Below are 17,195 nucleotides of genomic sequence, written 5' to 3'. Positions count from 1 at the left end.
CCCTTACTCTGAATGTGATTTGGTAGAGCACTGGAGTTCACTGTGATGTATACACCAACAGGCTTTCCTGCTTACACCCAATAGATGTCTGTAGTATCTTAATCCTGCTCTTTTTTTGTTTATTCATACATTCTGAGTGCCTTTGTGAATGTGTCCGAAAGAACATTTTAGTGGTATACGCAACAAAAGGACATCAACATAACTGTTGTCTCCCCGCCTCAGTCCTAGTCCCACTTTCTTGGGTCTTACTTTAATTCTTTCCTAATACCCTACCTCCTGTGCTCCTCCTCTTTAACACAATGGCAACTCCTGTATATCACCCTCTGCTCTCTCCCTTCACTAAACTTATATTCCAACCCCCCTGCTTCTTCCTCCTAATCTCCAAATCCTTGTTTCCTTTCCTTTCTCTTAATTTAGCTCATTAACTCTTGCTGTCTTGGTTTACATTTGTTCTGCCTCCTACTGTTCCAGCTACAGTTCTTCCATATTCACTTAAAAAAGCGAGAAAAACATACATTTTAAAGTGGAGCAGAAAATAGCTATTTCATGTGGTCATTCACAAATATCACATGCCCCCTGACATAGACCCAAGTTAATGGTACAGGCATTTGTTGCTGGGAGGTATCTTCTTCAGTAAAAACATGCCATGCCTGCCATCGCCTGATGTTGGTTGGTCTATGGAATGAATGCACACATTTTCTATATGCACTACTCACATCGCTTGCAATGTCCCTAGACGCTTTGGCAGCTTTGATGGCGATGGCGTCCACTCTGAGATCATATCCTTTCTTCTTATCCTCTTCCATGGCACGTCTGTATTTTTTCTATGAAAAGAAAAGAAGCACAAATCATGGAAACTTCAGCATTACTCATTTTGTTCATGTGTGGTGCAAAAGTGTGTTATTTATTTTCATTTGCTTTTACAGTGAGTCATAAGTTGTGTTTTATTTTGTCTCTAAGAGCAGTCTGGTGTGGAAATGTGCACATTTTATGTAAACTAGTCATGTTTTCTTTTATTGAGAAACTGTTGTGCATTTTGATTATGTGTGTATTCTATTATGTGCTATGCTTGCATTATACTAGTATGTTTAAGGAACTATTGGTCCGACATAAACATGAAGGGCATACAACTGATCTGGCTGGGATGCTTGTTATAAAATGAAATGGGAAATAGTTGGTGTTTGTAAGTTTGAATGAAGTAATCAGGCCAAAACTACACATTCTAAGTAAGCATGGTGGAATCTCAAGAGAATTCACTAACCCTGGGAGAAGTACTAAGCTACCCATGCGTAGTTTGCTAAGTTTGCGCTACTTCGCGCTACCAGAATTGCACGTAGTACAGTGCAAACACGGGTAGCTTAGCGGTCATTTTTTGCTTGCTCGCAGTCCTCAACGTCAAGTTGGCGACCGCGAGCGAGCAAAATGACATCCGGCGAGACTTTTTACTCGTTCGCGATCAGCAACATCAAGTTGCCGATTGCGAGCGTGGAAAGTAAACCTCCCGGCCAGATTCTCAACGCGGGGAGGTCAGGTTTCTCATTGCGAGTGGTTGCGTATGCTCGCGACCGCTCGCGATGAGAAACGACCAGTACGCGTTGAGAAAGATGCTGCTCAAGTAGAAATCTACTCGAGCGGCAAAAAAAACGACCGCTTGCACTGTGAAAGATGGGGTTTGCACTGATTGCACAGTGCGGACAAGCATCCGGCACTGTGCAATCAGTGCGAACAGCATTTTGCACATTGCACTACGCAGTTCGCATAGTTACGCATAGTTCGCGTAGTGCACTTTGCGTAGCTACGCGTAGCGCTACTAGGCGAACTATGCCCAGGGTTAGAATTCACACCGTGTGCTCGGTGACGCTCTTACTGGCTGACACCGAGCTTTGCCTGCTTCAGTTGGTCATGTGACCGCAACTGGGATCTATCACTCCATGTGAAATTAGAAACGATGTTAGCAGTGAATCTATCACACTTCTTTCCAGATTAGGTTGCCAAGGTTTTATGTACATGCCAAATGAAATGGCACCGAGAAAGTTAAATCAATGTATTTAGGAAGTTTACCAAGATGATAAAATTACTCTATAAGCGTAAAACAAGTGACTCATGATATCTGCGCCTCTGTAGACACATCTATGATAGAAATGCTTTTTCAGTTGCTAATGATGTTTGTTAAGTTGGATACTAACGACAGAATTTTCCTTGATGCTCCTCATAAATGAAATGTTATTTTAATCTCTATTCTTACCATAAACTTCAGTGATGATAGTTTGATTATTTCCAATACGAATGAAATTGGTTTTTAGTTAGTGATTGTGATTCATTTATTTAGGCTTGATTCTACCCTATGAGTTTGAGGGATTCTGGGGTGGAGATCAAGATTATTTAGGACTGCTAACACTTACATTTAGGAATATCATGCAACATTCCACTTGACCTTTGTTTGCACCTTTGTTATTAGAGTAGATCCGGCTTTGTGTGAAAACCTGTTGGTATTTGCATGGCTTCTGCCCTATTACAGCCCTTTTGCATACATTACAGGGGGCTGGCTCTCTATGGTGCAAAGTTTTTCGCACTGTCATTTGCGTGGTTTTCAGTCACATGAGACCCAGTGCAAACATCGGTTCCTCAATGTCTTTCATCCTAAACCTGGCATATGTTTTCCTTCTATAAGACTTTTGCATGTTAGTGGAGACTGTTACCATCTGTGGGGCCGATTCACAGAACTAACTTAAGACAAAATCCTAAACTTACTACTTTTGGTATTCACAGAAGTTAGGATTTTGACTTAAGTTTGTCTTAAGACAGACTTAAGACAGACTTCAGACAAAATCCTAACTTAAGTCTGTTTTAAGTCTGTCTTAAGTTTGTCTTAAGACACACTTAGGACAAAATCCTAACTTCTGTGAATACCAAAAGTAGTAAGTTTAGGATTTTGTCTTAAGTTAGTGGTCATTTGTGGAAGTCCAGCAGAAAGTATTCACGTTGCGATGTCTAAATGAAATATTCCTGTATTATTAGCAGCAAACTAAATATCTGTCACATGGGACATGGTTTGAGATGCAGATAAGGCATTCATTCTCAAGAATGCATGGATTTTAATTTCCCAAGTCATAATAGCTGATATGTTTGCTGAAATTTGTTGGCAGTTTTATGTTGTCCGAACTTGGCCCAAAGCCTTTAGTGCACTTTACATGAGCAGCAAATTACATTGTAGAAGGCCAGAACACAAGGCACAAATATTTTTTTTTAAATAATTATTATTTTGTATGCAATGGAAGATTATGTGATTTGTGCAGAATCACAGTATACTGAGTCTTTGACGGGACTCAAACCTTTTTCTCCATTTCCAAAGTCAGGAGCTCTTGCTGTTAGGCCACATCTCCTTCAACTTCAGCAGGGCATCATTGGAGTCTCTTAATAAATGGAGCGTAGTACCTTCAATCTTCCTAAAACCGTCATCAACAGCCTATCAATGGAGTGTAAGGAGAGAGCACCAGCATTCCGGCCGGTAGTCAGTCCTGATATTTCACATGACGATGGTGGCTGTGGGTGCCATGTTACATCATACATACGTCATGGAGTTTTACATAAGATAAGGGCCCCTACTTAGGTTATTAGAACTAAACATTGATGGCAGAACTTTCCCCATACCCAAAGCCACGCTCGGTTCATGTTCTTACCTCGCTAACGTTAGCCGCATTGGATTTCGCCAGCAGAATTTCAGGCAAGTCTGGCATCAAATGGATCTTTGTCTTGTCTTTTTCCCAGGCCTCTTTGTAAAGGTGCTAGAAAGAAAAGAATTAGAAATAAATATTAAGTAACTTGGGGATGGGAAGGTGTGTTTGCAGTAGGCGCAGTGATTAGAGAGTCAGGTAAAGCAGAAAAGTAACATTAGTTTTTCCCATGCTTGTCTTTGAAGGTTGTGCATGGGATCTTGAAAGGGATCCTTACATCATATTTTAACCATTTGCAGTTGTGAAAGAGCGCAGCATTATATACAGGTCAAACATATCTGCAGCATTATTCTTCTCCACTCTTTGGAATCTTTAGATATTTACACCATACCCCAATTTGGGATTCACAGGCATCCAGGCCAGCCCCCACCTGCGACTTCCCCTCTCCACCTACATAATGTCATCAGTAACACTTTCACATATCACAGAACACTGAGGGCTAATATGGTGATGTGATACAGTAACTTATCCAATATGTCCTTTTATGGACCCTATATATTTGGCATTTCTGTACCCCAATTCATGGACTACTCTATGAACACAGGCCTATATACCGTCCTTCGCCCTCACTTACGTCTGTGGAAGTGACAACCCTTTCCTTATGAGCAGAACTTACTAGTCATAGCAGGGTGATATACACATTTAACATGTTGAGTGCACAACAGATGCTTACTTCTTGACAGCAGCAGTATACTTCCTTTGAAACTACACTGAAAAGAAATGCCATTACTTTTTGTTGCAATTGTGTTGATTCCAGGCATTTGGTACACATTGGATGCACATAGGCATGAATCTAATTTCTTGGAATGAAATGCATATTTTCTAATTAATGTTGAAATGTCTACATAAGTTCGGTTTTGATATGTTAATTTTTGTTTGAATGATATTTATAAAGCTACTTGTACATTTTTACGTGGGCTGAAATGATTTTAGAATGAGCAGATAAACCTTCCTGGTAAAAGGTGAAACCTTGGCATTTGGCCAGAGTATGGCCATTCACATCCACATAGGCCCAGATTATATATTGCTCCGCCCAATACCAGATCCAATTTTAGTGGTTGGAAAATCCAGTCCTGTAAAATAACCCTTTGCCTGCAAGCACAAACAGGCCTCAGCCACAACCCTTACTGACACCCATCTTAAATTTGTGTGACACTGAAGACTCCTCTCTAGCAGTTCAGTCTCTGCTGTGCCCAAACACCCTCTCAAACACCACCTCACGTCAACCATCACTCACCTCCCTCCACTTCTATTTTCGACATGTGATAACTGAAAGCCTATTTGTCCCTGGAATGGCCCCCCCTATCAGAACTGGACCCAGTAAATCTGAGTCTGCATTTTCTAAGGTTTGTTACTAGGTTGGAAAATGGGGTACTGTGTCACAAACATGATGGATATCCATCCCACCGCATTGAAAGTGCATTATATCATATGACATTTATAATATGTCAAATAGTATATCTGTCACGTTTGTGAGAGAGTACACCACCCACCAAATTCTAAAATAGGCCTTTAGAAACAAAAGAACTGTGTGGTTTAGAAACATGAAATCTTTAAATAATTAAGTAAACACTGACAGTTATATAGCTGTATGTGATCATGGGCAAAATTCACGCGAGGCAAAATTTTCTTACTTGGTTCATCGTTTTTGCATTATTCTGTGCTAGAACCATGGGCATGGCGTCAGTCAAGCTTGTGAATTTCAGTGTATCTGGGTGCTGACGGTACTTCTTCTCGCTAACGATCTCCATGGCTTTCTTATTCTTTTCAGCCTCTTGTGATCCAAAGGGGATCCATCCCACGCCTTTCATGAACTCGTTGTAGTCAGCTTTGTATACGTTCTGCAACCATAAAAAAGAAGGTTAACCCTTTCACAGATTGCAAATATGAATTAAGAATGGAAATATGGTTTATTGTCTTGTTTTTAGAACAGCCTAAACTTCCCTAAAACATTTAAAGTACCATGATGACATCAGAAAAATTGGGCTTTTCAAAGTTTGGGCTGCATCTTGAATGCAACTTCTGAGCACATTTTTAAAACTGGGTAAGAGACATATAGTTAGACAGAATAATGATATCACCCAGCAGCAAATAAAACCACTCGTACACAATCCATATATTTTTTCTCTGAATATCAATTGGCTCTGTAGAGGGGGTTTCTTCAAATAGTAATCCAGCATTGGTTAGAATAATTTGAAGACTACCACTTTTAAGAGTTCTACATTTTAAATATTGTCACTTTTTAGAAGTACTTGTATTTATGTGTTTCTAATCCATCAATTGAAGTAGAATAAGAAAATACATAGAAAGGTTGATAATATTCATCACCAATTTGGGTGGCTACAGATTATAATGAAGGTTGCATCTAAAATTAACCGAGCAGTCAAATACAAGAGTTCGGAATTTCAACAGAAACCATTATATTTGTAATAACACTTAAATACAGGTTTACAAGAGGTATTCCACCAAAATATAGTTTCAAAAAGATTGATTTATACAAATATTGTGTCAAAAATATTGTGATGTCAAGAATATCATGGAACCTTATACTGAATGACTGTAAGAATATAACTTTTAAATTATCTGGTATAGTTTTGTAAATATAACAGTACATAATATTATTTTGTAATCATTTGTTTGAGTTTTAATAGTAAAAAGTTGTTATCATATTAATATTAATTATGTGCAATTATTTTTGGTATCGTCTTTTCATTTGTAATATATTCAACGTTTTTGAAATTTGATTTCAATATATTTTCTATTGGCATGTTTTTGGGCTTCTAAGGGAATAGGGTAAGACTTTTTTTTATTATTTAATTTTTATTGATAACCTTTTTGTAATTTTCAATTTGGTAATTTGATTATTAATTAAGGAATTTATTTTTGGATTATTTTTAAAATAATTAAAAAATATATATTTTTTAATTGCTGACTGAATTCTTAGATAATTTGATTTTGTGAATTGTTAATTTATTTGATTTTATTTTGATTGAGTAGAGTCATAAAACCATATAGATCAAAACAGAAAATATGTACATGGAGACCCACAAACATTTAGATTACACAAATAATTATAACAGCCTAAAATATTATTATATATAGCGCAATACCACTGAATTTATCCCATTTAATATAAAATAAAGTTGTTGGGATCAGTTAGGTAATCAAACATTTTGACATCTCTTAGGTATTTCCTGTTTTTATCACGTGACCATTTTATGAATTGTGGATCGGGAAATGCACTGTTGCACTTAGTCACTGTGTATTGAAGGTGGTTAATTGAGTAATAGAGAGTTATACAATGATAATATTTTATGTTGTTTGGATGTTTTGTGCCATCAAATTTGTGGAACTCTTCTTCGGAATTTCTTGTTTTTATCATGTGACATTTTTGAGAGTATGGTAAATGATAGATTTTCAAATGGATTGTCACACTTAGCTACCTGTTTATTTGTTTGTTAATGTTAATATTAAAATATTTATAGAGCGCAATGTTCACCGGGTAGGTAGCTCTTGGTGAAACAGAGGCTCAGTTTGAGTAGGCCTGTTGGAAGAGCCAAGTTTTGAGTTGCTTTCTAAACTGAGGAAAAGTGCTGGTAGTGCGTATTGAGAGGGGAATAGAGTTCCAGAGTTGGGGGGCAAGTGTCGAGAACCGAAGGCCCCCGTGTTTGATACGCCTGGATCTGGGGATGGTCAATAGAGATTGGCCAGCAGATCGAAGAGTGCGAAGGGGAGTGTATTTCTTAAGCCTGTTGGAAATGAACTTTGGGCAGGCATCTGACAGCGCCTTATATGTAATACAACCCAGCTTGAAAACTCCGTGTTGGCTCACAGGGAGCCAGTGCAGTTTCTTCAAAGAATGTTTAACGTGCTGGTGAATAGGAAGGTGAAAAATTAATCTGGCAGCCTGGTTTTGAATGAGTTGCAGGCGCTGTGTTTGATAGGCCGGTATACCCACATAAAGGGAGTTAGCATAATCCAGGCGAGATATTATGAGCGCTAAAACAACCAGGGTTAATGCTTCTGTCGAAATCTTTTATTCTTTTTATTTTCCGCAGAAGGAAGAAGCAGGCCGACACCACAGAGCTGATCTGAGATTGCATTGACAGGCCGTTACTGATTTTTATCCCCACACTTTTTACCGTTGGGGTGTAGACAGGCGGGGAGCCCAAACAATGGGGCCAAAAATTAGAGCTCCATGGGTTGCAGGCACCGCCTGTCAAAATTAGCTCCGTTTTGTCTGGGTTCAATTGCAACTGGTTCAGGCTCATCCAGTTGCTAATGTATGTCATGACAGACTGCAGATTAACCTCAGAGGCAGTAGTGGATTGTATATTAAAAATGAGTTGCAGATCATCTGCGTAGTTAAAAACCAAAACAACCATTTCCTGTAGTGCGCGGATCAGAGGTTGCAGATATAAATTGTTTAAGAGAGGCGAAAGAGAAGAGCCCTGAGGGACTCCGCAAAGAAGTTTTTCTTTCGGTGAACAGAAGTTGCCTAGTCGGACTGATTGAGATCTGTCCGACAAAAAAGATTGAATCCAACTTAATGCCAGACCCCCTATGCCAGCCCTGCTGACACGGTCGATCAAGATGTTGTGATCGACCGTGTCAAATGCAGCGGATAGGTCAAGGAGGATCAAATCCTGGGGTGCATTTTGGTCGGCTCCTGATCATAACTCGTCCATGACTGTCAAGATGACAGTCTCGGTTGAATGGGCTGGCCTAAAACCCGCCTGATGAGGGTCCAGATAAGAGGATTCCTCAACAAAGGAGCTCAAACATCCAGTCACATGAGCCTCCAAAATCTTGCTCAGATAGGGCAGAAGGGATATCGGGCGATAATTACTCATCACCTGAGGATCGGCACCAGGTTTCTTTAAGATGTCCAGAATCTCTGCGCTTTTGAAAGACTCCGGTACAGTGCCATAGCTAATAGAGGTGTTAAGGAGAGATAAAGGCGGGGCAGGGCAAGCCCTGAAGGCTAAGCGCAAAATATGTGGGGGTCCACAGTCAAGGGGGGATCCAGATTTAATTTTGTTCATCAGCTTAAGGAAAAACTCTGTAGTAATGGGAGGGAAAATATTTAGTGCTGCAAGGTTTTGGCAAGGTAAAACAGGTACGAAGGATTTGTTGGTTACCGGAATGCTAGCTTTTATGGTAATGATTTTTTCAAAGAAATATTTGTTAAGCCAGTCACATAAAAATTGGGAATGGACTGGTTGTACAGAGACTCTCTCAGTATCAATCAATTCATCTACAATTGAGAAGATCTCTCGCGTTTTATTAGTAGAATTAAGAATTTTAGATGAAATGTACTCAGTTTTGCATGAGAGAATAGACGTTTTGTACTCTCTCAAGAGGGACAAATACGTTGTCTTAAGTTCCGGCTTGTAGTGGCTTCTCCATTTGCGCTCAGCTTGTCTGAGGCATAATTTGAGATTTTTTAGAGTGGATGAGAACCATTTTTGAGCATCATGTGCTCTTTTCAGTTTGATGTTTTTCAGGGGGGCAACTATATCACAAGCCGACTCAAGCCAAGTCGTAAGGTTTTTTGATTGGATGAGGAGAGAGCTATCTTCACTCGAAGGTGTTGTGTTAAGTAGGATAGCTAGGAATGACTCGATACATGCTTTACTCCAGTTTCTTGCTTTCATGTTACTAGGTCTAGGAGTAGTAGTCAAAATAACATCAGATATCATAAAGGTGATCAGACAATGGTCTGACCATTTGCAAGGCAGTGTATTAAGCTGTGTGATGTCTAAATTTTGAGACCATACTTGGTCTAGGATGTGTCCCTTGATGTGCGTGGCTACTTGGGCATTCTGGGTACAGCTTAGGCTTTTTAGAGAGTCCAAAAATTCACGAGATATGGTACTTTCATTTGGATCACCGGGCCAGTAATTAAAGTCTCCTACAATTAGGATTCTAGAGTGTTCACTAGTTGTGCTATCGTTTCACCAAATTCCTGATGGAATAAGGGAATGGGTTGGGGAGGGCGGTAAACTACAACACATACGAGAGAGAACTGACCGCTTTCAAGTTTAATTGTCAAAGTTTCCGTCTGCAAAACCAGTCTGGTGTTAAGCGAGGTGCATTGAAGCCTCTTATTGATAATAGCAGCTACCCCCCACCCATTTTACTGGTGTCTCTATCTACATGAATTATGTAGTAGGGGTCGGGGATGGCTGCTAAAATATCAGGAGAGGAGTCCGGGGACAACCAGGTTTCTGTCAAAAATAGAATCTCCGGCCTGTGTAAGTCGATCAGGGTAAAAATCTCCAGCTGATGTTTCCCCAAGGAGCGGGTGTTTAGGTAATAGATTTTTAAATCATTTGAGTCCTTGTTTGAGCAAGAAGTGGACTCGAGTTCCACGTGGATATTAGTCTGATTTGATTCAAATTTTTGAAATTAGGTTTTTTCAGTGTTATCAAGGCTGTGCGCGTTAGCCAAGAGTCCTTGTTGAGATAAGGAGGTTATAAATGTTTTGAATAATTTGGATGTTAATCATATCATGTTCAAGTTTTTTATTATAATAATGTTATGCTTTATATTTTTTAAATAATGTGTATTGCTATTTGGAGTGTTATAGTTTGGCTTTGTGAATGTTGAAATTTTTGGGTAAGAAGGCGAAGTGTTTTAAATGTATTTTTTAATATGTTTAATTGATAAAATGTTGTAACATATTTGTATTTATAATTGTATTTGTTAATTTGGTGTTTTTTAATTTTTAAATACTTTTAAAATATACAATGTTAAAATGTTATGATTTTAAATGTTTTTCCAAACATATTTTTTTTTTCTTTACTTTATATATATATTTCGTATTTTGTTTTATTTTAGGAGTGGGAATATATCTGACCCTCTGCAAAGTGCAGCACATTACCTTTTATTGCTCAAGTTGAAGTGGGAATTGTAAATTTGATTGTTCCAACACTTTCCCTACTGTTACTTATGTTGGGGTGGGAATAATAATCTGCCTAACCACCAAAATTCAATTATTTTCCTACTGTTAATTAGGTTGACGTGGGAATAATAAACTTGGCCCATCAAAAGCCCAGCATTTTCCCTTCTGTTGCTCAGATTGAAGTGGAAATAGTAAATTTGACGCCTCCATAGCTTTTCATGCAGTTGGTTATCTATGGGGGTGAGGTTAAGAAGAACATTAACCTTCTGAAATAGAAATACATACATGAGACATACCTAGTAATCTAACCCCAAAATGATTTTGAAACCACAACAACTTTGCATTACTCATACATTTGTATGGACAAAACAGAGTCTTAGAATATATTAAAGTAGTCAACTTACTACTTTTCATAAAATATTTCCACAAACCTTTAACCAGTATATACATCATACCCATGAACAAATTGAAGTCTTGGTCTCACTTACATCACTCTGTATCTGCATCCTGTTTCTGGCCAGTTCAAAGTTCATGGAGTCAGGAAGAAGGTTGTAGTTGTGGATTAGTTGCTTGTAGTTAATGTTGGTAGCTACTTCCTGGGACAGTTTGGCAGCGGTAACACTAACCATATCAACTGGTGTGTGGAATTTTGTCTTGGACTTTTCGTAGTTTTTCTTGTACTCACGCTCTGATTGCATTTTAGCCACCTCCATGAAGTGCACCAACTTGGGATCATCTTGAAGACTGCGGAAGCCGATGTGCTTTCCTCTTGTCTTCTCATAAGCTAATTTATATTTGTACTGCAAGGCAAATAAATGTAAGAATAAGCTGCATAATTTTTAATTTTCCATGCTGTTCAAGAAATATATTTGCAGGAAGATAATGTGGTTAGATTTTGTGAAGGTTGTTCCTTAACAAACATATTGGACTTAGTAGCAGAAAGAAAACGTGAATTGTTCCATGAATAAACTGTGAAAGTTAGAGTTCCCTGAACAGCCAGTAACCATTGTACTCAAAAAAACTAAACAATTTCAATTATAAATATTAGCAAAGTAGTGGAGAGTAGCAGACCTCAATTTCCCATAGTTGCTTTTTAAGCTTAGGCAACGAGGGCTAAGTGAAGGTGATGCTTTAATGAAATTGGTGGCAGTGCCTGAATGTTGAAATGCCGGGTAAAGTCAGGGGAGTGGCAAGAAATCAGATGGGAACCAGAACTGTCTTCTCAGCACAGGGCCAAAGTATCTTCTCTTTTTAGCTTTGTTTGTGCTCTGGCTGCTGCAATGAAAATGTTTTGTCTTGATGAGATCAGTTTTTTAGCTGGTCTATGCATAGCACACTAAATTTGCACATCTAACTGTACACTTGAGGCTTTGTGGGACAAATGGCTGTCTTTGACCAGTAGGTTAATTTTGAAGTTACCTGGTAAAATAATATTTTGGGTTTTGTTTTAGTGAAATATGATGACGTTGGGCTCTTGGAAAGTGATGAACAGTTGCAAACATTTGTGTTGGGAATATTTAATCCAAATAAGTTGCCCACATCTACTCAATTGAAATATGAATGAACTGTGCTAGATGTGTGAGGGCTAGCTTTCTTCCTTTCTGATACATTGTACTATTTAATGACTACAAATATATATATGAGACAACGTATAGAACAGAGTTTAAATCATTGGGGACATCACAGTTTAATGCCACAGTTCTGGAGATGGCTTCACTTCTGCAGCTCTGTGATGTGTGCCTAATCAGAAGTGCCCCATACAACACACACAAAATCAGGTTCTAAGATAGAGCAAACACCTTAAGGTATGCTGTAAAAAATGCACTATATTTTCTGTGTTGTTAAAAGCACACAGATATCACATAACTTACATCACTAGCAATATCTCTGGAGGCTCTTGCTGCTTTGATGGCAATGGCATCTGGCCTCAGGTCATAGCCCTTCTTCTTGTCCTCCTCCCATGTCTGTTTGTAGAGTTTCTGATGGAAGCAGAAAGTAAAGGAACATCAAATAAGATCCGAGACTAACAGTTCAGAGGTTGTCCTTCAAGGATGCATTTATAACAACTTACGTCACTCATGTTGAGTTGGTTGACTTTGGATAGCAATATATCAGGTGTATCTGGCATTACATGGATTTTGGTCTTATCTTTGTTCCAGGTTTCTGTGTAAAGCCTCTGTAAAAAAAGGATTGGAAAATATATTCATTAATTTGCATAATTTAATTCTAGTTAAAGAGAGCAATCACAAATGTTTTCGCCATTTTGTTCAAATGAAAACCGTAACATTAAACAAATTTACAGAACGTGCCAAACTGCGAAAAACTATTCTGTAGAAAGCTGTACTTAATTCTGCTGTCAAATAAACATGGTGAGATCCTTTGGTGATTTAAAAGAAAAGGTGGGCCAGTTCATAAACACTCCAGATTAATTTCATATGTTTATGCAATTTGAATGTGTAAATGAATAATTTTTCTTCACACCTAAAAGTGCTTCATGTGGTCTAGTGCACAAGGGGGAAGGCTGAGAGAACTGCAACATCCCCTCTCCCATAAGTAAAAGTATAATTTAGACAAGAATTATTTTCACAGACCTAGAGGCAGATATCTACTTTAAAATTGGGAAGTATAGGGACCTGTCAGAGATTTATTTATGGGTACTCACCAATGGGTTACTAGCTTAACTCTTTAAGAACCTATATTGTGCCAAGAATATTCAGAACACAACTTGAAAAGGATAAGTATAGAAATAAGTGGATTATGTTCCACTTATGGGGGAAATATCTGTCACGCCTTTGCCAAAGAAGCCTGCTGAACCAATTTCACAGACCTCAGATAACTCATGGGCTTTTAGGGAGACTGTGGGAACCTGCTCCAGTTCTTTGGAGATAACTGGTTTGAGGTTTACTGCAGTAACAGACAATGGAAAGGGTTTCCTGAAGCCGGAGGTGTCAGTAACTGAAACCGCCTTGAGGCTGCTCCTTTGACAGAATACAAGTTAACTTGAGTACAGGGTTGTCCTCTTTGCAGATTAGTTTCCATTGTAGAACCCCTGAATAAAATTTTTAAATGGTATGGACATGGTATACTGGGACCATGTCATGAACAAAGTAAGCCTGGGTGGAGTTCCGCCAGCGGTGGAGTCTCTTAAGTCGTGCTGCTCGCACTGATTTTTAGTGCCAAGAGTTAGTCTTGCACTGTAAAATCAGCGCAAACGGCACTACACATCATGCCAGAGGGTCCTGCTGCTTTCTACTACTCGATTGGCAGCTTCCTCAACGTGAATGGCAGATTTCTCAACATGATTTCTCACAACCTGCCACAACCGCACACAATGAGAAATCTCACCAGGAGGAGGTCTATGGCATTATTTTTTCTCGCAAGGGATCGCCAACTTACCATTGAGGAGCAGCTCTAAAAAACAACTTTAGTTTTTTGGAACTCTGCACGGAGTGAGGAGTGGGCAATACTTTGCAAAAGCGGAATTCTTCACCCACCCTTAGAATAAAGCCAGTAGTGGGTGAACTGAGATATGCGTCCCAAACCTTCACACAAGTATAAGCCATGAGACAAGACTACCATTCCTGGATCTATACACATGGGGATGTGGGAGAGTAGGAGCTGGATACTTCGCAGACATGCAGGAGGTCTCATAAGCAACTGCCCTACCCAATGAGGGAGGACTCAGTAGGAGGGAAACCAAGATAACTGGAGCATTCAGCGAAGCCGAACTGAGCTTTTTGTACTAGTTTGCCCCCCCTTATTACTACGAATTGCCCATGCCCATCTCAGAAAATTAGTCACACCAATCAGTATAAGGGCAGTGGTGTCTGATTTTAAAATTCTGCTCGCAACCAATGCCGATCTAGTGTTCATAGTCTTGCATAGTGGCTTAATCCATTTTGACCTAGGCAGGTGATACGCAGGACAGACAAATAGAAAATGATCTATGCTCTCAATGTGGTCCTGACAAAATATACACTTGTCACACCTGGGTAGATTCCATTTACGTGTGAAGCATCTTAAAGGCAGCGTGCCTATTCTGAACTGGTGGTAGAGCTTTCGATCATATGGCATAGTAATAAGATCCCAATAATCTTCCATTGTAATCTCATCCTTGATTTCGAGGAAGTTCCTTGACAATGACTGCCTTATGTGGGAAGAGTATCTCTTGGTTTTTACCATTTCCCAATATACTGATCTATAGGTCTTTTTCGATGGGAACTCCGCTTCCTCCGGATGGTTCCATAGATTGCTCATCCCCCTTTCAGCCAGAAGGGTCCAGATACTATTCAGCCATGCGATTGTATATGATTGATTCATACTCCTCACTTCCAGTAAAGCCTTGGCATACAGGGAGAGTTCCAGAGTTATCCAGAGACGTCTCCAGAATGCCAGGGGTCTTTAGTGTGCTGCATCTTCAATGTTGTGACAACCCAGGTCAAGGAAGAGTGGTAGCAGGGGCGAAGATTGCGAGAGACCGACTATCGCTCCTACAAACATTTTTTGGGCTAAAGTTAATAGGTATAAATTACCAAAACCCCATAGTTCGGCTCCATACAATATTGCTGGACTAACTTTGGTGGTATATATTCTTAGTATGGGGGCAATGGGCTTAGTCTGGAAAAGCCTGTGTTCTTTAATGAGGGCGCTGGCTAGTTGCACATGTTTTAGTGCCAGCAACTCGATTTGGGGCTTCCAACTTAATTTGCTGCTAAATGTGACACCCAGTTATGAAAACGCTTCGGTCTGCTCCAACAACGCCCCACCCATGTAGACACTTGCATGAATGGTTTTAGTTTTATGGAGCACCATAAGCTTTGTTTTTCCTACGTTGACCACTAACTCATGTTCACGGCAATACACCTCAAAGCGAGACAGTGCCACCTGCAGCCCCTGTCTCGTCTTGGATAGAAGCAGGGTGTCATCCGCGAACTTGAGCAAAGGTACTTTCATACCTGCTAGCATTTGTGCATCAGTCGGGTGATTTGAAAAGTACTGGACTACCTCGTTTATAAATAGTGAAAACAAGGTAGGTGCCAGTACGCACCCTTGTCTAACCCCCTTGGACACATTAAATCTCCCTGTGGTCTCGCCCGGTTTACCCCAACGAACTTGGGCGTAAGTCGATTAGTTGAATCTGACCAAGATTGACACCAAGCCTGGCGGCATCCCCATTTTCAGAAGCGCCTTCCACAGTTTCACCCGAGGAACAAGATCGAATGCGGATTTTAAGTCCACAAATGCTGCAAAAAGCATACCCCCGCCCATGACCACCTCCTTCCAATAAATTAGGACATACCTAAAGGCCTGGTCAAGGGTGCTTGTGTGCGACCGAAACCCTGCCTGTAGTGAAGTTAAGATGTTGGAATCTGCCAACCAACCCTGTATTCCCCCAAGCACTAGTCTTGCTACGATCTTCTGACCAGCCTCAATGAGACTAATGGGTCTATAATTTGCTGGTTCAGAACGATCCCCCTTCTTATAAATCAGCAATATTTCGGCGCCAGACCAGGTTTCGGGTAGCAGGGCGCAATTTGATATAGCGTTTGCTAAAAACTTTAGATATGGACCCCATAGGTATTTATATTTTATGAATAAGTCTGCAGGAATGCAGTCAAACCCCAGGGCCCTTCCATTCGGGGCAGTTCTAAGCACAGACTCAACCTCGCTACTCGTAAAGTTTAATGGTTCGTTGTTCAAGGTGATCTCGAGGAGCTCCTCACTACTATCAGAAGGCCTGAACTGAGCCTCAAAGTATGTCACCCACTTTTCTGGTTCGACGTGGTTACTTGGTATCTGTGACTGCATACTATTACCCCATTTTACAAGGGACCAAAATTGGGTCATGTTCCTCCCATTACAAGCCAACAACAAGTTATGCCATCTTTCTTCGTCCCACTCGCTCTTTGCCTTTTTATGTGATGCTTTATATTGTACTTGTGCCTCTTTAATATTACCCTTATCTCTTAGTCTAATTGCCTTAACCAGGTCTTTATAGGCCTTCCTACAAGCATTATTATACCAGGTACTTGGCTTCAAAGGTCTAACCTTTCTACAGGGGCTTTTTTTGATGAAGAACTTTTTCAGGTTCTTGAACAGTTCTTCATGCACACCCGGTGACATGTCTTTTATCTCCTCCTGAGATTTACAGTCGGTGAGTTTGAATAATGACCCCGAAACTAAATCCCTCATCTGCACTAGATCCTCCTCGTTATTGCCAATCCTTGTCCAGCTTTTCCTTTCAAGAACCAGCCCTGTAAGCAATGTGGTAGCTACTCATAGCTTGCATCAAGACTGTGACTTCTGTCCCCGTAACCTAAAAGCTGGAATCCATCAAATACCCATATATCCAATACAAATCACATAACATGAGCTTTTCACATACATGTAATGATTTTCTTGTAGGAAAAAGTTCTCAAAATGTACAAATATGCTGAATATGTAATTGCTTTTATTAGGGCTACAACAAAGGCTGTATTTCCAATAAAATATATTGACCAAAGAGAGGACCAAAACACAGTGAAAGGGAGGAAAAGGAGAGAGAGAAACAGTGA

The 17,195-nt window shown here is 39.8% G+C and overlaps 1 protein-coding gene across 44 annotated transcripts in view; it reads right to left on the bottom strand.

Annotated features, from left to right (window-relative positions):
- Positions 1-17,195, bottom strand: part of NEB (nebulin) — a 402,407-nt gene that overhangs the window by 241,153 nt on the left and 144,059 nt on the right. For all 44 annotated transcript variants that reach the window (XM_086957193.1, XM_086957196.1, XM_086957192.1 and 41 more), the window contains 6 exons: positions 12,713-12,817; positions 12,513-12,620; positions 11,130-11,441; positions 5,369-5,575; positions 3,681-3,785; positions 717-824 (listed from right to left, as the gene is read on the bottom strand). In XM_086957193.1, the coding sequence (XP_086813319.1) occupies positions 717-824; positions 3,681-3,785; positions 5,369-5,575; positions 11,130-11,441; positions 12,513-12,620; positions 12,713-12,817 (945 nt within the window). The remainder of the gene's footprint in view (positions 1-716; positions 825-3,680; positions 3,786-5,368; positions 5,576-11,129; positions 11,442-12,512; positions 12,621-12,712; positions 12,818-17,195) is intronic.

Source organism: Lissotriton vulgaris, chromosome 2_1, assembly GCF_964263255.1.
Source record: "Lissotriton vulgaris chromosome 2_1, aLisVul1.2, whole genome shotgun sequence".
NCBI lineage: Eukaryota > Metazoa > Chordata > Amphibia > Caudata > Salamandridae > Lissotriton > Lissotriton vulgaris.
The sequence above is the reverse complement of the archived record's forward strand: the minus strand, read 5'-3'. Positions and strand labels throughout refer to the sequence as shown.